Consider the following 23,620-nt stretch of genomic DNA (forward strand, 5'->3'; position numbering starts at 1 on the left):
TATCTAGAGTTGGAATGCCATTCTTAGGCAAAAAAGCCTGTCTTAGACGTGGCTGACTCATTGCCTGCATTCAGTTTAACTTTGTTTTATCAGAGGTATTGCACGACTGATTCCAATACACATGTTTTGATGTGGCCATTATTCTCTTGTGAAGCTGGCACTGTAGACTCTAAGATAAATATCTACAGTACAGCCTGAGCACTGGTAACTATTCAGAAATCGCTGTGATTCACTTTGTGACGGATATCAATATCAAATTAAAAAATAAATAAATAAATAAAAAAATTGTCCCCTCCCAACTGCTTCCCAAAAAACGCAGCTTTCCTTTGATGTTTTGAGTATTTCCCAATCGATTCATGAACACATTGGGAGGCTGTGAAATAGCCATTCATTCTAGTTTGGTAATGGGTGGCTGGATGTAACAAAGTAAATGTGATGAAACAGATGTTGAAGTCTGTAAGCTCTGCGCTGAATGCACAGTGAATACGTTTTCTTTTTGGCTTATTAAGGGAGGGTATACAGTGGTTGAATTGAGAAACACTGCAGATGGGTTTGTGTTGCATTCCTGTTCTGCAGTGAATGAGTGAGGGAGCGAGTGAGCTGAAGCAGATGAAACCATTGCATTGGTGCAGAGGGGAAGGCCCTGAATGTGATAAAATGAATAGCTGGGTTTAGTGCACCCGCCGGTTTAGGGGTGTTCGGCAGCGTTGGACATGAATGAAGCAAGCACAGATTGCTCTGCAGCTTTAACAAGGAGAGAAACTGAGGAATGAGAGTGGCAGAGGAATTCTGTAGCTGGTGATGTTGTATTAAGATGTTTTGATGTATAAAACAGGCACACTCTTTTTTTTTTTTTCAATGCTGCTTTGCTTTGATGCATTTTGTGGGTTTAGCGTAGCCAGCATCTAGCATAAAAATGTTTGAAACAGCCAATTATAATTGACAATTACACTAAAATACCTTACAACCAATTGTACTGTACTTCTTTTCGTGACAAACATTGAATAGTGCTTTATAATTTTACAATTCTAAGGTTTACAGCAGTTGAGACTTGACTATATTGACAGATATTCATGGATTTTATCATATAGTTATCATGATGTCGTCCGTTAGCACAATAGCTCAAAAAAAATAAAACTTAGTAGAAGTGAGTTGGACCCAATGGCAGAACCCTATTCCACTGTAAAACAGTGTTTCCCCATGCTTGCTTCCTCAGCCACGGTGTCGCCTGCCCCAGCCCCAGCCCCTGCCCCTGCACTTGCGCCTGCCCATGCCCCTGCACTTGCGCCTGCCCATGCCCCTGCACTTGCGCCTGCCCATGCCCCTGCACTTGTGCCTGCCCCTGCCCCTGCCCCTGCCCCTGCACTTGCGCCTGCCCCTGCCCCTGCACTTGTGCCTGCCCCTGCCCCTGCCCTTGTGCCTGCACTTGTGCCTCTTCCTGTGTTTTTCTACATGCCCGGTTCTGCTATGGGTTTTGAAAAACAAGCCCAGGCCCCATTACAGGTGTTCAATTTTAAATCAAACCTGTCGGTGCTTTTTATTATGTGTTTTGAAATAGTTTTAAATTGGATCAATTTTTGAATACTCATACGTAGAGATGAAACCATCAGTGATGAGTTAATGACTGTTGTCTTCTGCATTACACCTTGAGTGCAAGACGTGGGTCCAATTCTTGCCTTCAGTGAAGTTTCTGCAGTGACCAGTGAGTCTTCACAAAACAGCCTGAAGCTTGGTAGAAACAAGCTCCAGACCCCATTGACAAGCATTTGCATCACAAGTTTCGAAGCGGGTTGAATTTACCGTCCAAAGACTATCTATCTGTCCGTATGTTAGTGTCAGCTAGCACTTGTGTTTTTTTTTAACATCCTGCTGATCAGCTGTGACTGAAATGATGCTATTTGTCACCAAGAGTTAACGTGATGCAGCCGGGCATTCCACAAACAAGCAGGGCAGCTGGCCAGTGCCCTGACATCACAACATACGAGTCATGTGACCTGAGGCACAGTCACACGGTAGTCTGCACAATTGATAAATCTTATAATTGACATCTGCAGATTTGCCAGAGGCTTAACTTGACATTATGAGGCAGGTCATATTGCTGTGCAGACTTGGAGTTTATTATGAAGTGAATGTTTTTTTGTTTTTGTTTTTTTTTAAATAAATTTAGTCGTTGCCAATTATTTTTATTATTTTCTCCCAATTTAGAATGGCCAATTATTTTTTAAGCTCAGCTCACCGCTACCACCCCTGCGCTGACTCGGGAGGGCGAACACACGCTGCCCTCCGAAGCGTGTGCCGTCAGCCGACCGCTTTTTTTCACACTGCGGACCCACCATGCAGCCACCCAAGAGCTACAGCGTTGGAGGACAACGCAGCTCGCGGGCAGCTTACAGGCAAGCCCGCAGGCGCCCGGCCAGACCACAGGGGTCGCTGGTGCGCGGGGAGCTCCATTTTAGTTAAATATTTCTAGGTCTGTGGTTTATAATAACCGTAAAGGTTTTTGTTTTGTTATTCAGATTTTCATAATAAATCTGAATTTTTTTTTTTCTTTCTTCCACTGTAGGTCATCGTGGGTCCAGAAATGCCATTGCTGTTTAGGCTAAATGTATTTTTGAAACTTCTGAGTTACCCAGTTACATTGTTGGTGTACAGTAACACTTATGTGGATGCCTGAGCATGTACACTTGTAGCTTCCAAATACACACTTGACTACAGTAGAAATGCTGGGGTATGTGTTTAACAGGATTTTAAGGCCACTTTTGTGATCTGTACCAGTGAGTGTCTCCAGTTTAAAATGTACTGTCCCATTTAAATGACACAAACACTACCTTGAATAAGGGATAGTGTTTACATTTATACTTCTTGTATGCGTACAAATTCAATAGACATGTAGTGTTAATATTAACATTTAATTGATAAAAGATTTTAAAGGAAGTATGACCTGCTTTTAGTGACTTCCGACTGGCCCTTAGATTTAATTGTATTTTAAGTCTCAACATACAGCGAACATTTTAAAATAGTTGAATAGCAGTTATGACTATTGATAATAAAAATTAAAAAAGATAATATTTTGCAGGTGATGCCAGCCAGTCTCCCTAACAAGTTTGAACGTGTCTGTGTGCTACGCTTTACTTTAGATACGTGCCATGAGTACTTTGAAGATGAACTAGTTTATCTCTATTCTACCACAGAGCAGACTGAGGTTATTTTATGTACCAGTACTTTTAATTTCCTGGCGTAGGTGTGAGGCATTGCCGTTTGCTTTCACTACAGCTGACCTTTAAATTAAAAGCAGGTATTGCACATAAGCAGTGGTTTGTAAAATGTTGTGTACAGTGTTTTTTTAATTTATGGTTTCTTGGAGTTTTGTTTTAGCTGTCATCTGCAGTAACGTTTGCCTGATATCTTAATAGGCATGTGTTAAGTTTGACAGCTGCCCTCAATGTCTGTATAGGAATGGGTTATGTACAGTTCAGAGAGCCTACCTCTGCTGTTTTACGACAATTTGGAAGGTATGTGAAAACTGAATTAGAAAATGAAAAATGATTTAAAACAGTTGACTCTTAGTTCAGGTGTTTGTAAAGACATTTGTTCTACTGCAGTGTAGCCAAAATCATGAGAAATCATATAGTTGAAGTTGGATAGTTTGGGGGGTTTTGGTGCAAATTAAGCAAAAATGAGCAGTCTTATTGAGAGTCAATTGATACTCCTACAAAGGAAAATACTCTTATTCCGACTCCGCAGTGAAACAGCCCCCACCCCCACTTACGCACACGCGCACACGCACACGCGCACACGCGCACACGCACACACGCACACACGCACACGCAGCTGAAGTAGCTTTTCTAATCCAGATACAAAACCGAACCTCTTGTTTGTGTGAACCTTCAAAAGGGGAATACAAACACAAGACAAGGTAGAGTCATATGATGGCACCACCTGTAGTACTGTATCACAGCAGTAGCCCATGAAAGAAGGGTTACCCCTGTGGATTTCTCAGCAACACACATGGATTAAAAACTCCTTTTGGAGTTGATTGTATTTAGTGTTGGTGCTGAAAGTAGCCAGGGGGTGTGGAAAATGCAAGATGACTCCCTGTTGTTAGGATCTGGCTGCAGTTTATGTTTACATAGCTTTAACAGTGATGTACTCACCTGAACTAAAAAAAAGGGAAATGCCTGCAGCTGAGACAGCAGATTATTTATTTAATCATTGTGGTTCTTGGAGGTGGGAAAAAAAAGTGACGCATCCATTGCTTCCTACAATACAGTAGCTGTCTTTATTTGTTATATAATGGATAGTATTTGTACACTGCTTTTATTTATTTATTTATTTATTTATTTACTAGTCAAGCTTGTCACAAATCACTTGTTAATGTCCCCTGTCTCTTATTTTTACAACGTTGTTAGAGAATATAGTGTGTCTTTAAATCTGAGTTACTCAAGTACCCTGTTTCGTGCACCTCATTGCAAAAATAAGAATTCTGTTTTTATCACACACAGTATGATATCAATCACATTTACTGTGTCAGTCTTACAGCCCAACAAAGCATGAGATTACAAAGTTTCCATGCAGCCTAAGTATTCTCCAGGAAACACCATGACGGCATTCTGTAACGCAGAGATTCTCGCCTCTTGTGTGAGTGTGATTTCTCCCACTGCTGCTCCTCAAGAATGGAATACAATGTGAACAGTTCTGGTTTTAGTTTATAGACTACTCCTGACCCATGTCCTTACTGGCAGGTTATGCTTTGCTTTGCTTTCTTCCTACTGTCTGTTTGTTCAGTTAATCAGGTGGAGTTGCAGTCTTATACTGTAAAGGGTGGGGTGGGCTGCTTGGTTTATGAGCAAAACGGTATACACTACAGCTGTATCATGAGTTCGGTTCCCTCTGTCGTATATCTGTTCATCTAGGATCTGCAGAAAGTTTTCCATTGGTAGAAATGTTTAGCTGCTGTTTAGAGCAATATGTCAGTTATTCCACTCAAAAACCACACAAATACCTGTATGACATATCTTTAAAAAGAAAAAATGTATGTTCGACAACAAATGTACAGTAGCAAGTTTGCAAATGTCAGATAATTTCCTCCGAGCCAGGAGTGATTTAAATCAGTTAGAATGTATGTCTATAGACAAGTGAGAACAACAGACTTGCAGTGCAATGCGTATAGAGTCAGTAGGTGGGTGCTACGGAAAGATGCAGGGTGGAGCATGCTTCGATTTTAACCTCAAGAGAACTCTAGGAAGCACTGTGCTGTTTCAGCATGACAGTGACCCAAACACACAACTGCTGATTTAGCCAGCTGGCTCGGAAAGGTCAAGGTACTGTAGCCCACTCGTGTGCTCTTTCTTTCTTAACTTACCCTGCATAGCAGATGTGGCACTCACTGAAGCACTAAAACAAGGAGATCAGGATGTGTTCAGCTTGGTAGGAGGAATTGAATCAGCTGTGCAAATGGCAGAGCAGTCGTTCTTGAAAAGTTTAGTGCCTGATTGACACTTAGCAAGGGTTTACATTTTCTTGTGCTACTAAAAATTCTGGCAAGGTGATAAAATGCTCAGGAACTAAGATTTATGTCCACAAGCCATAGTACAAAGTGTTGATTTAAAATCTGCCATGCCTTTTTTTTCAAGGAATTGCTAAGTGTACAGAAGGTTGCTGTTATCTTTCACATCCATTCTAATATTGGCCGTGGTTTTCAGCACACACCTGTTTTTTTAAAAGACAGCTGCCCTGTAGGAATTTGGAACATTATTAACACAGTGTAAAATGAAATGTCGCAGTTAGTTGAACAAGTAAGCAAGATGACATGTGCCAAATTTATTTTCTACCCAAAGTCACCTGTTGGTTCCAATCCCAAGAATTTTGCATGGGAAAGAATGGCATAATACTTACTCGCTTTCAATTGATGGGGACATGTAAGGTAGGTTAGCCAACAAAAGCATTCATAATATTTTTTTGGCATATTGTACTGTATCAAGAAATTCCAAGTGGTCAGATAAATCTAAACCCTGATACTCGCGTGGCAAGTGTTTTCTTAATAATAAAGAGCACCCGCTGTGTTCTCTTTTATACATGTAGCTCTGATATAACAAGATCCTCTGTGGTGTTTTTTTAAGATACTAGTACAGTATTGTACGGAAAACTGGAATAGTGTAGCTTGAATGGTTCTAGGTCACCTTTTGCTGAAATCCATTAAAGTTAAAGGCATGCATTTTGAATGAAGGACTTGACCCTGCTTGTGAACTATAGCTCTTAAGGTGACCAAGCTTTGCACACTAACCTAACCAGGTTATGTAGTGCCGTGAATGCTATTCACATGCAAATACGTGTGGTGAATTTTCCAGTGCTCCCCTCTTTTGTAATGCCCCGCATTCTGTACACAACGGTTAATGCTTGTATTTTCAGTATCGAAATGTTAATACGTTGGTACTGTACACTACGCACTTTGATCAGAAAGAGATGCCTTTTTGTCTCAGGTATGTAACTTTTCTTCAGCTCCCGTACTATATTATCCATGTCCATATTATCCTTATCTCAGATTCGGTAATCATTTTAAAACCTGGGCTGGGCAGGATGTGTACTTTAACATTTCAGTCAGCTGTGTTCAGCAACAAACAGAGTAAATTTGCATTGCTTTTATATGTTTGGGTCTGTAGATAATTTGTTTTAACGAATTTGAGCATTCTTCTGTAGCCTTTTAATAATCTATCTAAAGGGACTTTGGGATCTAGTAATTACTGGTTAAAGTGCCTTGGAAAACAAGCAAACCCCCAGTCTATTGATGTCTCCCTGTAATGGTAATCTCTTTATAGACAATTTATTATCCCTTGGGGCTGAAATAGTGTGGAAGTGCAGAAAACCGAGAGAGAGCACAGCGCACTGACAGCTCCTTCCCACTGTACACACTTGGGGTTTACGTTTCTTGTTTTTCAGTGTACCAGTACATCTGTTTTTATGAAGGTGTTACATGCATCAGGATTTTGAATTTCTATTGTACTTGTAACCGATGTGTTACAGTGTGAATATTTCTTACGTACAGGAGATGAGTTTGGTCGCAGTGTTTTCGGTTTCAGTATTCATTTTGTGTCCTGCCCATGTATCTTCATGACTTCGTTGCATGGGATTATTCGTATTCATGCTTGTCTGTATAATGATGAATACGTGTCATCCCAGCTCATGTGGACCAGGGGGAGGGCTGCTCGACCCCCTCAATGATTCACACACTTCAGTTATTTCACAGGAAAGCCCTTAAAAAAATAAGCTTTAACGTGATTCTACTGTTCTGTCAAGATCATCCTCCACACAGAGAAATATAGGCGAGTGTACCCACAGTATTCCACTCTCATTCTCCCCATGCTGGAATGAGTTAAACAGCTCTTTAAAGCACACAACACCTACCCTGGAACCCTTTTCTCAATCACATGTGCTTTATGTATCATCAGCCACAGACATTCTGCTCCCTGAATTTGGTCCACTTGAACTGGAATGAGCCTCCTCTCTCTCTCTCTCTCTCTCTCTCTCTCTCTCTCTGCAAAGCTCCTCCTGTGTATATGCCTGGCATATTTTTTCAATATCTTAAGACAATTGGATAGCCGAGTTGTGTGCACCAGAACAGACTTGATGTTACATTAAATCCAACAAAGAACTGTAAGTAGAATATTATTCTGCTTTTAAAAAAAAAAGCTTGACTTCTTTTAATATTTAAGACTCTGGAGTGTTCGCCTGCCCGTGCTGCTCAACACTCTCTGCGTCCAAACAGCAAAACAAGTCCTCTTAGTTAGCGCAGACTGCTGGGTCATTATATTATTATTATTATTATTATTATTAGTATTATTAACTGTTGTTAATTTTTATATATCTTGCTTAATCTGCATTGGCGGCATTTTGAAGCAGATTACTGTGTCATCTTTTAAGTAACAAATTCAAGTTTGTCTGAATTTTGTAACCAGAAATGTAATATTTTTATGACTTTTTTTTTTTTTTTTTAAGTGAACAACTCAAGAGACGTCAGCCGACCGCTTCTTTTCACTATGCGTCGTGCACAGTTCTGGGCTGCTTACAGGCAAGCCCGCAGGCGACCAGTCTACAGGGGTCGCTGGTGCGCGGTGAGCCAAGGACACCCTGGCTGACCTAAACCGCCCAGTTGTGTGCCTCCCCGTGAGAGCTCCCGTCCACGGTCGGCAGTGGAATAGCCTGGACTCGAACCGGCAACCTACAGGCTATAGGGCGCATCCTGCACCCCACACGGAGCACCTTTACCAGATGCGCCACTCGGGAGCCCCTGTGCTGCATTTTTAAGCAATGTTTTTTGTGTGACTTGTAAAACAAATGTATACATTGCTGTCAAGCACACAGTGTAATACTACGTTATTCTTTGTATTCATTTTCTCAAGTAAATGCTGCAAGTAAACAATACCTGTTCATTTTTCTCATAAATACAACAAGTAAACAACATCTGTTCATTTTTTAACATTTATAATTATAAAACAGTTTAAATATAGGCCCTATGTCTTCTTCTAGTAGTTTACAATAGCCTACTTGCACTATCTATTATTATCAGTATCGGCTGATATGGGTAGATAATCATCGGCTATCATTATCGGCCAAGAAAGTCTTTATCGTGCACCCCTAATAGGAAGTCTTTATTTCCATGCCCGAGCAGCAGTGTGGTGTAGATTGTCTTTTGTCAGCACTTGAGTGATCTTTGGACAATGACCTCATCAGAAGGTCATGAGATCACTGCCCTGCCTAGAATGGTTGCCTGTGTTCTGGATTCTGTGTACGCAGCTGTTCATCTGTGATCAGCGATTTTGGTTAGAAGGAGGGATTGGGAATTGTCACAAATCCTTTTGTGTGTGTGAGTGTGCTGCACAGATGGCTGCTGCTCAGCTCGCTGAAAAGTACTTCTTCTGAAGTGTTTGTCGTTTTCCAGGTGCAGAATACCTTATCCTTGAGGTCAGAGTGGAGCAATGCATGGGTCTTACAAGAGCGAGACACAACAAACTGATTTAAAGTCAATCTTTTACACAGTCATTTTAAGCAGAGATACAGCAAGAGAGCGCAGGATGAATGGAAGCAGGGCAGTGTTCTACTGTAGGCGTTCTATTTGTAAGATACTGTATCTGTTTTTATGTTCCACACCAACCTTCTCAGAAGCGTTTTACTACAGCACTGGTCCTGGAAATCATTCTGCATCCCTGTAAAGGGAGTAGGTGTGGTTTTTTTTTTGTTTGGTTTTTTTTTTAATTCAATAGTTTTAAGAGCTAAAATCTCAAGCTGTTTGAGATATACAATATTAATAATAGTAATAATAATTTGAACATAATACCAGTCATGGTGGCCACACTCCCACACTCCGAGATAGTGTCTTCACATGTGTTCCAGATTTGCAGTATGTTTTCTTAACCAAGTTCCCATTTTGTGATTGTAAAAACTGCCATGTATAGTTTGTATGCTAACTGAAAACAAAATTAAAGCTTGTTGTCAAAATTCTCCAGTCCTGCACTTAAAGGTTTAGAACTGCCTTTAATTTGAGTATCAGTTTAGAACGCTAAGCTTATAATTTTATGTAGTAGATTACTGTTTTGGGAAGGATTAGACAGAAACATAATTAATCAACACACTTTCCCTTGTTACTAAAATTCAATTCCACAATGTGCCATTAAGATGAAGACTTACTTTTCTGATTGCCTAAGCAGCTGTTGCAGAATGTAGCTTTTTATTTGTGACTGTCTCCCTTTTAAAGTGAAGGATCTCTTGGAGGAGTTTTCAGAATACACATACATAATGCCTGCAGTGTGGAGTGACGGGCAGATCAGAGATGGTGATAGAGACAGAGAGCTTTGATAGACTGAGCAGTGCAGCAGAATGTGCTACTAAAAGATGATTGGATTGCTGAAAGCAACTGAAAAGACCCAGTGACGTTTACTTATTAGTTCTAGGTTATTTCACTGTAGGCAAAGATGTGTCGCTATCATGTTTCTTTGAGTGCTGCAGGGTTATGTATCGTACTGTTACCGATCACTGTATAGCAGTCTGCTATGAATATAAAGGTGACAGTTTTTGGTTCCTGTACTATGAACAAGGTAAAGTCTCTACTTTCATGTGACCGTGCTGGAGCATGGTGTTCTTTGGTTCCTGTAGTATGAACAAGGTACTGTTGGAGTCTTCGCTCCCTTTTGTGGCGCTCCATTACATAATTGTGTAATCGCACTGAAGTGACCACTTCTGAAAACCATGCCATGCCGTTAGATTGAAACAGTAAAGTGCAATGTGGGGCAGAGACCATGGAAGGGTGGGAGTTTTATATTGTGTGAAATTTGCAGTGGTTGTGGTTCTTAATAGAGCTTATCTGGTGTCTTCACATGTACTGGAGCAGCTGGTGACGAGGGGAGAGGAAATAGGTTTGTGCTGTTATTAATAGGTTTACACAGCTTGTATTTGAGATGGAAAGAATAGGCCTGCAGTAGAATCGGCAAAACAGAATTGCAGCGGCATCAACCATTCGGTTTGAGTTTGTATTAAATTGAAGCCAAATGTTTGAAAGTAAAAACAATCGGTTTCATTTCATTTGAGTTGTTTTTAAATGTGTTTACATGTATCAGAACTATAATGATCTGCTTTTTAAAAAAAATAATCTACTAAACACTCCTGTTTCTTTGACCCTGTATGAAACAATATATGGTCCAATTTTAATACAAATCTTTATTGTCATTAATTGGTACTTTTGAAAGGTAAGTGTTGTACCTTTCTTACACTGTGGTATATTTAATGATGATATTACATAATGCACTCACTGGCACTCCTTAGATATTTCAGGCTGCAGTTTGTTTCTAACTATTGAAGCTGGAGAGGAGTGGCACATGCATCTGATTGACCATCTGTTGCATAGTAACAGTGTGGGAGCTTCGACAGGAATAATAATCAGAACCCTGCTTTTCAGTGATGTCATGTGTGCTGAGAAGACACATTCTCCCCCGCCACTGCTTTACTAATCTCCATTCCAAATCGACATCTGACAATTTTTCTAGATTGCTACGCAAGTGCATTTGGCATTAACAGTTCAATCTGTGCATTCTCTTTCTTTAGTATTTTGTAGCAAGTGATGCAGGGACGTACAGTAATGAATCTCTCAGGACTGTTTGTGAGAGTCTTGAAAAGGTCCAGGAAGCCAGTGCTTGAGACATATATTATAACGCGAGCTACCGCTGTGGAAACTGGGATATGTGTTTATTTGTTGAGCTTAATCAGAGACAACACCTTACCCTGAACTACAATCCCACTACAATCAGTTACTGTTATTAGGCTGAAAATGTAGCAAGTCCCCCAGTCTCTTTAAAAAAAAAAAAAAAAAAAAAAAAAAAAAAAAAAATCATCCCGTGTTTCACCTGTCCTATCTCTTTCATTAAAGCAGGCTCTCATCATGTAGCATGTTGTCTGGAGTTCTAACTGGAAAGGCTCTCATCATGTAGCATGTTGTCTGGAGTTCTAATTGGAAAGGGACTCAGTCCAGCAAAGAGAACCTGCTGTAGTCCTTCTGTAGTGGAGAAAATAGAAAATGTTGAACTTAGCAGTTAAATTGTTTTCCCCATACCACTGGAGAATGTCTCTTCCAAGTATAATATTAATACTTTTAATTGTTGGTTCAGCTATATTTTTATGGTTTTAAATGTAACATTTTTAGTTGGGTGTGCAGTAGTGGTGAACAGACCAAATTTATATTTGGTCTTTTTAAAAGTGCTGATTTCCTTTGACAAAATTACAGCTTGTATGGTAGAAGCTGGCAGTTGGTTGTGGGTGTTCTCAAACTGACAGGGCGACAGTAGTTTGTGGAATTGAGACAATGTCAAACTTGTGTTTTTGAGGTGGTCTTCACAGTTGCAGAGGGATTTATGCAGCTGGATTACTGCCTACATGTTCAAAGCAAAAAACCTAAATTAGCCTACTTATTTGAGCTGGATGTTGATGCATTGAAAATTGACGAAGAACTTTAATATATAACAATTTATTTATCTATATCCTTTATTCTGAGGGGAAAAAAACATGAGCTGTGTATACTGTGTATGCGTTTTGAGGATTTCCTGAATGCTTCCTCTGTGCACCAATCTATTTGGTGTTGTACTACACTGGGTTGTGATGCTGCTTTGGCAATGTACTGTGCTCTGTAATGGGAGAGTTCCAGAGTGGGAAGACTGGCATTGCTCTTCTGCTTGTGGGTGCAGTGCTGGTTTAGAGATCCCAGTGAAGGTCGCAGGCTAATACAAACTTCCTTTGCAAAACAATTGCATATTCACTCCTCATCTTCACTGGCAGTTTGCATGGCTTCCCTGATGTTGGCACACTGCACTGTAACTGGGTTGAAAAGCCTTTTTTTTTTTTTTTTGGCTGAAAATTTGAATGGAAAAGAAAATAAATGACACCGCTTTAGCTTGTTTATGGAAAGGGAATTCAAAGAACATAAGAAAGTTTACAAACGAGAGGAGGCCATTCGTCCCATCTTGCTCGTTTTGGTTGTTAGTAGCTTATCGATCCCAGAATCTCATTAAGCAGCTTCTTGAAGGATCCCAGGGTGTCAGCTTCAACGACATTACTGGGGAGTTGGTTCCAGACCCTCAATTCTCTGTGTAAAAAAGTGCCTCCTATTTTCTCTTCTGAATGCCCCTTTATCTAATCTCCATTTGTGACCCTTGGTCCTTGTTTCTTTTTTCAGGTTGAAAAAGTCCCTTGGAGAATTTTGAATGCTTGGGTCAGATCGCTGCGTAGTCTTCTTTGTTCAAGACTGAATAGATTCCGTTTTTTAATCCTGTCTGCATACGACATGCCTTTTAAACCCAGAATAATTCTGGTTGCTCTTCTTTGCACTCTTTCTAGAGCAGCAATATCCTTTTTGTAGCGAGGTGAACTGAACACAATATTCTAGATGAGGTCTTACTAATGCATTGTAAAGTTTTAACATTACTTCCCTTGATTTAAATTCAACACTTTTCACTATGTATCCGAGCATGTTGTTTTATATATATATATATATATATATATATATATATGTGTGTGTGTGTGTGCATGGGCAGGGGGGCGTGGCCCATGTGTGCCTGTGTTTTACAGCAAGACGTTACAGTAACACGTCGAAGTAGAACAGTTTCCCAGGAGTAAAGAATACGTTGTGTAGGACTTACTTTACCCCAGTGAATGAACTACAAAACAAAGAATGCCAAACAGCAGTTCAAGTTAAATGGTGTTTTGTTAATTTCCAAATTAAATGGTATATAAAGTTGACACCGCATTTCAGAGGTCACGTTTACACAGAATTCTGTGTTGTATATGCAGGACATTTTAATAAAACGCAAAGAAATAACAGCAGTGCGTTTCTAAAACACAGATGTAAAAGACAACAGATTCCCTTTTCTATATATATATATATATATATATATATATATATATATATATATATATATAATAATATTAAATATAATTATATTAAATATAATTTCATATATATTGTTTTTGTAGCATAGCTTAAAACAAGCGTCCCACTTAGTCTCAGGACTGGAAACCCATTCTTCTCCCAAGCTGCCACTAAAGCAATAGAGCTACTGCCATATTACCAATTACAAGAATCAAGAACCACACAATCCTACTTCCTATCCTACTCCAACTTCCTATCCTACTTCAACCGTTTTATTATGCATAATGTGTTTCACTCCAACTTGAACTCCCAATAAGTTTATTTAATCCCGTTATTTGCTGCGGTTGACATATTTAAAATGAGTTTAGGTCTTTTACAGTTTTTTTTTAATGGTATTGAAACAAGCAAGCATGGTTGAATTGAATGGGTGGGCCAGTTACATCACTAAATGGGGTGTGTCCCATTAAAATGAGCGTCGTTGACCCCAGGGTTAAATCTATAGATACCCAGAAGTCTGAGTACGCATTTGATTGGTTCAATTTTACAACCTGTGACGTTGATTGGTTTAATATTACAACATCTAAAGTTCTTGTAGCTCGTCTGACAAACCTAAAGTTTTGGTACTTCCCAGAGCTTTCAGTCTTTTCTCCCACCCGTTCCCGCAGTCTTCAGTTCCACTCCCATCCGAACCTGCAAACATAAAGAGAACCTAATTCCCGTACCGTGAGAATCCCGCGGGCCCCCCGCCCGTCCTGATGTCACTCTCTGTTGGGCATATGTGAAAGAGTTATGTGCTGCTGCTGTACATGAATGAAGTTTTCTACTTTGTTCCTCATCATGACTCCAGTACAGAAGAGCTTTGACTACTTTGTAGACAAGCTACAATAGCAGTTTAATTGGAATGACGAGAGACGTGAATACTTGTCCTCTTCAGGGTCACTGCACTGAATTACTCAAAACCAAACTGCAGTAGCGTTCCTTTGCCAGGTGTACAATTTCCAGTCTTTGGCGATGAAGCTCGTTTCTTGGCAGAGCAGATGGGACTGTTCCAATTATCTACTCACTGAAACTCTCTGTACTATTGACCCACATGCTTGTTTCTTTGCCACTTTAGTGTTTGTTATAAGAAGCGATAAACATTTGAGGAGGCAGGGATTTCGAAAGGTGAATTGAGGAAGTTTGGAAAAAACGGCAGTACAGTAATGAATGTATTGTATATTTAAAAATCTAGCCTATGGGTTGAGTCTTACTGCTATGTTGTATATTGTTCAGGCTTCAGTGGGTCTGGCTTCAGTATCCTGCCCACATACTTGTATGTAAATTGTCCTCCCTGTTTCTTGGCACAAATCTACAACTTCCTACCCATCAACAGTATGTAGTAGCGTTTACTACAGAGTTTCCACACAATAATAATTTGTTTGCTTAATTGATTCGATTTTCAAGTGCACGGAATGCATTATAAAATTTTGCAGGCTAAATCTTTAAAATAAAAACTTGTATTGTTGCGCAGCACAAAATAACTCCTGAAACAAGGACTGGTACAGTGTTCAACCTTTGACCAGTCAAGTTACTCAGGGGTGTGCCATTCATATCACTGGGTGCCTGGGATTTGCTGTTATACTTTTGCCCATTGGACAGATTTGTATGTATTTATTTATTTATTTTTCCTATATTAGTTTTGAAGCTAGAAACACTCCAAGATATATTTCTAGAGAGCCACGCAAGTTTCTGAAAAGTGACTTGCCGAAATCTAGCACCTACACACAAACATTTAAAAAAGTGTTTATATCCCACCCCTAACACTTCTGATTGGCTAGCTGTGGAAAAAGCTGATCTTCTGTTGGTTACAAAGAAACCCACAAATGGGTGCCTGAGGGCCTCTGGCAAGGCACAGACTAATCTTTTAAACTGAAGGTATTTGAAGTTTTTTGTAAATTGGCAAGTGATACTGCTTTCTTAATACATGAACCTGACATTTAAATGCAGCAATCTAGTAAAGTTACAAAACAAACAAACAAAAAAAAAAACACCATATTGGCTAAGGTATTATTTCTGAGTCTCCTTTGTGGTCAAGTGTACATTTGTTGGGTATTTTCCCATTGATATATTTTGACTTGATCCTACATTTTAAATGCCAATTATTGTAGATTGACAAGAAATAATTTAAATAAATAAATTGAGAATGTAGGAATTGTTCTAAAATGATGCACAGTAATAAAACTTGAGTCGCTTTGCAATTGTTCTATCTGCATTCTCTTGTGTTGTGTTGCAGACCTTGTGTGGACAGTAATGACCGCACGCTTCCGATTGCCTGCCGGCAGAACCTACAATGTCCGAGCATCGGAGCAGGCACGGGACAGACAGCACACAGAGGTGCTCTGTAATGTACTCCTCCTGGACAACTCTGTTCAAGCTTTCAAAGTTAATGTAAGTATCTGGCATGTTTGAAAGACTCAAATACGTGCCCTGTTAATTGATTACTACAATTCAATCCATATTCTAAAATTATCCTTTCCTACAAATTGTTATAATAAAGGAACACTTACATTAAAATGTACAATGAAAATGGTTGAATCTTCTTCAGTTTCTCCTTACAGTTTCTCCTTAGAGACCATTGAGTAATCCCAGTACTCTATGGTCCGCCAATCTACTTACAGCAAAGGGTTAACCTGAACCCTGTTCTACATGCAGGGAACGTGTGACATGTGCTGTATACCGTGTAAGTAGTTCACAAGGGACATGAGCTCTTCAGAGTAAAATGCTTGTCATTCCATCGTGAAGATCAAGAACAGACTTGCACAAAAATTCATAGTAAACATGATTTTGAAATGTAGGACGCCATGTGTGGGTGAGTCATATTTATGAGGATTCGAATGTTAAGGCCTCCTGTGCACCTCAGTTGTAGGGTTATCACATGTGACATTCTGGTTCAGAGTGTGTCTGCTTCTGTGTTGACTGACATTGTAAACATTTTAGACTTGACCCAGGAGACTGACTGTGAAATTGTTTAACACTGTGTTGAGTGTTTGTATTCACGTAGTGCATAGAATACACACAGTGCATTCACACTAGATGATGATGATGATGATGATGATGATGATGATGATGATGATGTTTCAGCAGTATGATGATATCTCCACCCCCCCCGTCAACAAAATCAAAAGAAGGATTTAGTAAACAAGGGCATCCGATTTAACTGGTAAGAGTTGAAAAGCTTTCATGACAAGCTCATAGCAGAGCCCATAGGGACTGCCAGGCGTTTCTGCTGTGCTTTCGGTTTCATTGCTCATTGTAGCTCCAGTGGTAAAATCTGCAGCATCACATGCTTCATTTGTGATTGCTGTGTCAAATTTCTAGCAATTGTAACCCCTCTGTCCATAGGCAGGGAATTGTACATCTGTATGTTTAAGTTTCCTCACCTCGCATGCATTTCAAGAATAATGGAAACAATTAAAAATGCTACAAATGTACATGTCAGTTCTCAATAAAACAAACATAGATTTTGAACAAGGTCCATGCAGAATTCAGCTAATGCAAATACCCTCAGGTAGGAATACATCTGAATAGTTTTCATCTGCAGCAAAACAAATTGGGCATATTGTGAAATAAATGTGTGCCCTGTTTACAAATACATACCCCAGTTAAGCACAGTGCAAGTCATATAGACTGTAGTGAGGTTGTAAAAGAGGCATGCAAACAAATTCCAAATACAGTACACTACTGTTCAATGCACTTCAGATTTGGAAGTGTGTGTTATTATAAGGAGGGGTTATTGTGAAGGGCCTTTTGAGCATTTCCCAAGCACTTATTTTAATGCGGGTCACTGCTGCCTTCTTGAGCTCTTTAGGGAATAATTAAATACATAGCATATCAAGGCTAATGCTGGATTTGCACCAAACCTCTGGGCTGGTAGCTTCCCCCTCTAGGAGTTGCCCCCAGTCATGTTCAACATTCTTTTTTAATTCAGGACCTTGGGTTGTATGTAAAAATAAAAGTATACTGTATTTACCAAGTTGTGCATAACACTTTTAATTATTTTGAAACAGGGTCCCATTGTTTTCTGTAGACTGTACATGTCCACATATACATTAATGACTAGTTAGATTCGTGGATCTACTGTGCAGTTATTGCATTAAAGTACAGTGACTAGGCACCGTGCTCTTAGTAACTGCCACATAAATGTGATGCACCTGCTTTTAAAAGGTTCCCACTATCCTGTTGTGAGACACAAACCCATAAGCAGTCTAATACTGTAAGCTTAAATCCATCTAGTGCGTGTTCTCATGCATTAGGAGTTCAATTGTATTATTGTATTTATTTATTTTGCTATAGTGGTGTTCGGGACACAAATGTAATGCATGTATATATTTCCAGCCAAATAAACTGGAAAGACTGCAACCGTGTGGTTTCTGTACCTGTTTAAGGTTTTGAAACACACAAGGCAGAACAAGACAAACGCACAACCCCTGTGACCAGACCTATCCTGTACGCCCAACACGCTCTTACGTGTCTCAAGATTTCTTTCCTACTTTTGATTTTCTCTTTTTCCTTGAGCATGGGTTCTGTTCATCTTAGAGCAGCATTCCTGTCCATCAAGATGGTTAGTGTTTCAAATTAAAAACAATGAAAGGGTAGTGTTTCTCCTCCTCCTCTGTTTGGATTCCCAGCAGCGTGTGTGTGTGTGTGTGTCTGTCTGTGCTTTATGCATAACTGCACTGCTCCTAAGCAGGTGCTGTGGTGAATGCTGGACACGGTTGAGTGTTGTTTTTTTACAGTCATTTTTTAAAATTGTAATTATTATTATTTTATTTATTTTAACTTTCTGTATTTCTTTCAGTTGAAGGGCCTGGTATAGTCAAGGCTTATTTATTTATTTGACTTGCTGTATCGCATGTGGTAGACTTTAAAATATAGATGCCAATAGCCATGTATGTGGTGTTCTTTTTATACAATGCTGTTTACCACAAAATGTGCTTGTGTAGCCTTCAGAGAACCGGACCAGTTTTGATTACTGAGCTTCAATTGCATTTCTGAACTTTTTTACCATTACCATTCCCATAACATTTTTATCTGAATACTGACCAGGCACAACACTGTGTAGTCTCCAGAGAGCGTCTGAAGATAAGACTCCAAGGCTGTATGGCTGTATTGTACAGTACATGGGAATGCAGGCTGATCATTACGGTTTACAGCAGTGTGTTTGTGGCAGTGTTTATATGAAAGGGTTTAAATCTGCAAGGTCCCAAGTGTTTCAATTCCACTCACTCCGGGACCTTGGGTAAGTCCTGTATTAACCAAGACTCTGGAAACAAGAGGCCTGGTCAGATTGCCCACGTAATACATTTCCTATGTAGTGGACAACACAGTGGAAAATCTAAACCATGGTGCACTCGGGTGGATAATCCAAGGTAGATCATTTCTAAATACACAGACCCTTGATTAGAACTAATCTTGGACTACTCAATGTGATCCAAGATTAGAGTTAATCAGGTTTTGTGAAGCCAGCCGAAAGTTAGTGAATTGGTGGGCCAACAAGTACTGTAACTTTATGTCTGATGAGATAAAGATTCAGATAACGTCAAGGGCTAAATCCAGTAAAAGCAGATTAAGAAAAAGCTTGTTTTTTTACTATGATTGGCACGGTGCTGAAAAGGCAGATTTTGTTGTGACAAACATTTTAAAGTTGTGTGTTACATAACATCTTAATATTTTAGCATTTCATTTGGGCCGTTCTGTGCAACAATTTGTATCCATGTGTCAGCTTATTTCAGTGATATAGAGACTTTATATATGTAATATAATTGTGTAATAGGCACATTGCCCTTCATGTCTTGATTTTCAACATGTTTATGACATTTAAAGTGGGTGATCTTCAAGTAAGCAACCTCGACCCACCCTCCTCTCCAGTTTCCTCTCACTCAAGCAGCATTTAATGTTGTGTTGCTTCTTTTAGAATTTAAGAGACAGCTGGGTTGGGTGCTTGCTATAAAATGCTGTAAGACTCAACTTCCGGTTTTGAAACCACTTCAGGCAAATGGCACTACAAATAATTACTGGCAAGTACAGCTGAAAAGTAGCTTGAAGGCATAATTACTCCAGTCAGAACTGGTCTTTTTTCCTTTTCTGATGATTTTGTTTTCTTCCAACGTTTTGTTTTATTTATATATGTATGTATTATAAAATACACATTTACCTAATATAAACCCATTTTTAAATCATGCTTTGGCTAGTTGGATATTTAACAATTTAACTTTTTTTTATTTCTTTTTTTTGTTTAATCCTGCATAGCCACAACAGTACAAAGGGTGTAAAGAGCAGTCTGCCAAATTTTGTGAAAGAAAGTTTGTGGAAAAACAATGGCTGGCTGTTGGATGACAGTCACTGCGTGTGCAAGTTAGTGCTGGTTTAGAAATGTTCCGGGTGTTGGAGCAAAAATGAGTTTCCTCTAAAGCATTGAATCAAAGAACAGCATATCAAAATGATTTGATAGCCCTATGGCATTACTCTTTATAATAGGCCAGCAAAAAAAAAAACCCAAAAACCTACATGTAGCTCACAGATCTTACACCAGCTGAAAAAGATCCAAGAATAAAGACTATTCTTAAACCTGATCTCCAATTCAGAGCGCAGTCCACTATTTCAGGCATAGCCCAATCCACTGATTCAGGCATCCAATTTCACACAGGCAAGTAAGCTCCACCCTGACTGATTTACAGTGTGCAAGTTGGCTCTGTGACTGACTCTTGAGGAGCGTGTTACTTTATAAATAGCAGTTCTGCTGTTAGTACATTTCAGTTTGAATCCCATTTTTAGTATGTGTGTGTGTGTTTTTTAATGGCTGAAAAGATTGTATATGTAATATAAAAAAAAAAAAATTGAGTATACCAATTGAGAGTTGGCTGATCTCACTACTACACACCTACTACCCTCTCTCAATATGTTTCTGTATGACGTTTGTTTTGAAATTGTGTCTGCAAACAATCTGTTTGTTCTGGTAGATAGCAAAGAGCAATAAACACGTATATGATAACTTTTTATATGAGCTAAATTAGGAAGGACTTGATTTAGTCTTTTCAAATAACAAAGACAGAATAACCAAAACATAGGTCAGGTAACCATTGGCAAACTCAGATCACAACATGGTCTCAATTTGAAGTACTTTTTTAAAACCCAAAAAGTAATGACTAAAGCTAAGGTTTACAATTTTAAAAAGGCAAACTATGAAGGAATGCAACAGACTAACAGAAATAGATTGGAGTAAAATAGAGAAAACATTCATAGAGAAAGGATGGCTGTTTTTCAAAAATGTAATACTAGAGGCACAAAACATTCACTTCACAAAAGCAGACAAATCAAAATCTAAAACAAAATGGTTTAATAGATCAATTTAAAAAAAAAACATTCAGAGTAAAAAGGCACTTTACAGAGCGTTTGAAAGGGACCAAGAACAAAGTACACAGAAAGAGTACTTGAAACTGCAAGCACAAGTCAAAAAGGAAGTTAGAAAGGCCAAGAGAGAGATAGAAATGAACATTGCCAAGGGGGCTAAAACCAATTCCTAAAAGTAATCCAAAATTATAACAGCAAAAGAACATTCAAGGTGGAAGTAAAATGTCTAAGAGATTACAAATGGCAACATCATGGATGAAAGAAAAAAATAGCAAATATATTAAATTATTACTTTACACAAGTTTTTACAAAGGAGGATACGGACAACATGCCCCACATGGCGACCTGTTCCTATCCAGTTTTAAATAACTTTAGCATAAGAGGCAGAGGTGTTAAAGGGACTAGGAACTTTTAAAATAAACAAATCCCCTGGGCCGGATGAGATCCTCCCAATAGTACTCAAAGAAATGAAAGAAGTTATTTACAAACCACTAACCAACAGCATGCAACAGTCTCTTGAGACAGGGGTTGTACCGACAGACTGGAGAATTGCAAACATAATACCGATCCTGGTTTAAAAGGCATGTCATATGCAGCCAGGCTAAAAGAATTGAATCTATTCAGTCTTGAACAAAGAAGACTATGCAGCGAATTCTAAAAGGTATTGACAATGTTGACCCAGGGGACTTTTTTGACCTGAAAAAAGAAACCACAAATGGAGATTAGATGAAGGTATGGTAACACAGAAAATATATTTTTGCATATATTCCAGATAAAAATATACTAATCAGTAAGGTGTTGGTATCCTTTGTGTCAATGATAGCAGCCAACGAAAGCTTTGACTGATAAATTCTGATTGTCAGATTTATTTACATACGGTACAGTCAAGCTGTCAGGGCTGTTTTCAAAGCAATGTCAAATACTATCCAAGTCAGCTCTGTGTAACACGTTGATTATGTGTATGAAAACTGTGTCTTGTCGCTGCACATACTGTCCTCCTTCAGCCAATGCTGTAACAAGGTCTTTTCAGACTTTATTACCTACCTGCCATACAAATGAACACAGCATTTTTTACATGAAACAGTGAGAATCCACGAGTGTATGAACGTGCTTGTTGCAAAATGGCAAGAACTGTGAGAATCTCATAAAAACTGACCAGAGAATGGCAAGAAAGCCAGCAGCAGCTTTCATCCCTTGTGAATGGACAATAATGATGATATCACATATTCTGAATGTTGGTGGTGTGGGTTCTCAAAGAAATATTATCCATGGATCAGAGCCCGTATTATTGTACTTGCTGTCCAGGGGAGGATGCATGAAGATCCACAGGAACGCATTCTGATGGCTTCAGTTGCATTTATTCAATAACACTAATTGTTCTCTGTTCCCTTTCTTTCAGAAGCACGATCAAGGACAGATCCTGTTGGATCTAGTCTTTAAACATCTTGAATTGACAGAAAGAGACTACTTTGGATTGCAGCTGGCAGATGATTCTACTGACAGTCCGGTGAGTCGCCCTGTTGTTTTCCAATCATCCCGGGTTTCAGTGTTGTGTGTTAATCCACTGTGGTTGAACGTGCTGTATGTGTCAGGACCTCTTGATGGCGTCCAGTCAAGCTCCAGTCTACCGTACACAATGTGCTTATGTGTTGAAACTTAATCCGTTCATTCTAACATGCATTGTGCATCCTAGTCTCACTTGCTATCAAGCCTTTTTAAATAACAATATCCAATGTGTAGTATGCATTTTTAAAATTGCAGTATGTTATTAGTTCTTATGATTGGGGGAATTAGCAACATTTCAAATGTGTGTGTAGCAAAGTGTTTCATAATGATATGAAAAAGAAATTAGACTCACTTGTATTACTTTCTGTGTTAGTGTCTGTTAAGTACACAAACTGCCAGCAGTTAATATAGAATATGCAACCTAAACATTTTAATCAATTAAAAAATAGCCTAGCTTAGTAATGTTCTGTGGAATTTTAACTTAACCGATCCAGAACAATGGGAATGGTAATTAGAACCGTTACGTCACGGTTTCTAGTATGCGGCTAGCCTGTTCTATAAGATGCTGTTCTTGTTAATGGCTGAACAGGTACAAGCAAGTATCTTAAAGGTGATCATAAAAACCACAGTCTCTTGTGAGTTATCAGCTGTATTATAATTGTGTGGCTTGTTATGTACAGTAGGTGAAATAGTGATGAGCTGCCAAATTTCACTGAGTAATCTCCATTGCTGAATATAATGGAGTGATCCTAGTCAGCAAACAGGAAAAAAGTAAATGTGGAAGATTTGTGGATTAAAGAATTGGCTGGCGTGATGTAAACACAAAATCTTACAGATTCGGTGTTGGATTACACCAGGAGGAAGCATCTTTTTAAATATTACATTTGCCACTTTAAAACAGTAACCGTGTCCAGTAATAATTCACTTTCTTTTGTAATTGTCACTGTATAATCGCTACTGTATAATGTAATGGAAAATGAAGTGTTTTTATTATGTTTCCACCACACAATGAATACTGTAGACTCATTTGGCTACATCTGATTTAAGTGTTTGATTTTATCTGTACTTTGTAATCTGTGACTGACGGTAATATACAGTGCTACCTTCAGCATGAGTGTCAGCATAAACCATTGAGCATCTTGAAACGGAGGGTGAAACCAAAGTAAGTGCTTTCACATTGAATTGCTCATTAATTAACTGCAGCACATACCACCAGTATTGCATCTAATGCAAATACATTTTTAAAGCTATCATTTTACCCAGGGGATAATGACTCTGACAGTTATCTGGGAACAGCTCCAAGCATACCTCAAACAGACA

General features: G+C 39.0%; 1 protein-coding gene across 2 annotated transcripts in view; it reads left to right on the top strand.

The window, feature by feature from the left end:
- LOC117408746 (tyrosine-protein phosphatase non-receptor type 4-like) overlaps positions 1 to 23,620 on the top strand; it is a 60,409-nt gene that overhangs the window by 3,528 nt on the left and 33,261 nt on the right. For both annotated transcript variants that reach the window (XM_034014030.3, XM_034014021.3), the window contains exons 2-3: positions 15,678 to 15,832; positions 22,194 to 22,301. In XM_034014030.3, the coding sequence (XP_033869921.2) occupies positions 15,695 to 15,832; positions 22,194 to 22,301 (246 nt within the window). In that variant the 5' untranslated portion in view covers positions 15,678 to 15,694. The remainder of the gene's footprint in view (positions 1 to 15,677; positions 15,833 to 22,193; positions 22,302 to 23,620) is intronic.

This window comes from Acipenser ruthenus, chromosome 10, assembly GCF_902713425.1.
Source record: "Acipenser ruthenus chromosome 10, fAciRut3.2 maternal haplotype, whole genome shotgun sequence".
Taxonomy (NCBI): domain Eukaryota; kingdom Metazoa; phylum Chordata; class Actinopteri; order Acipenseriformes; family Acipenseridae; genus Acipenser; species Acipenser ruthenus.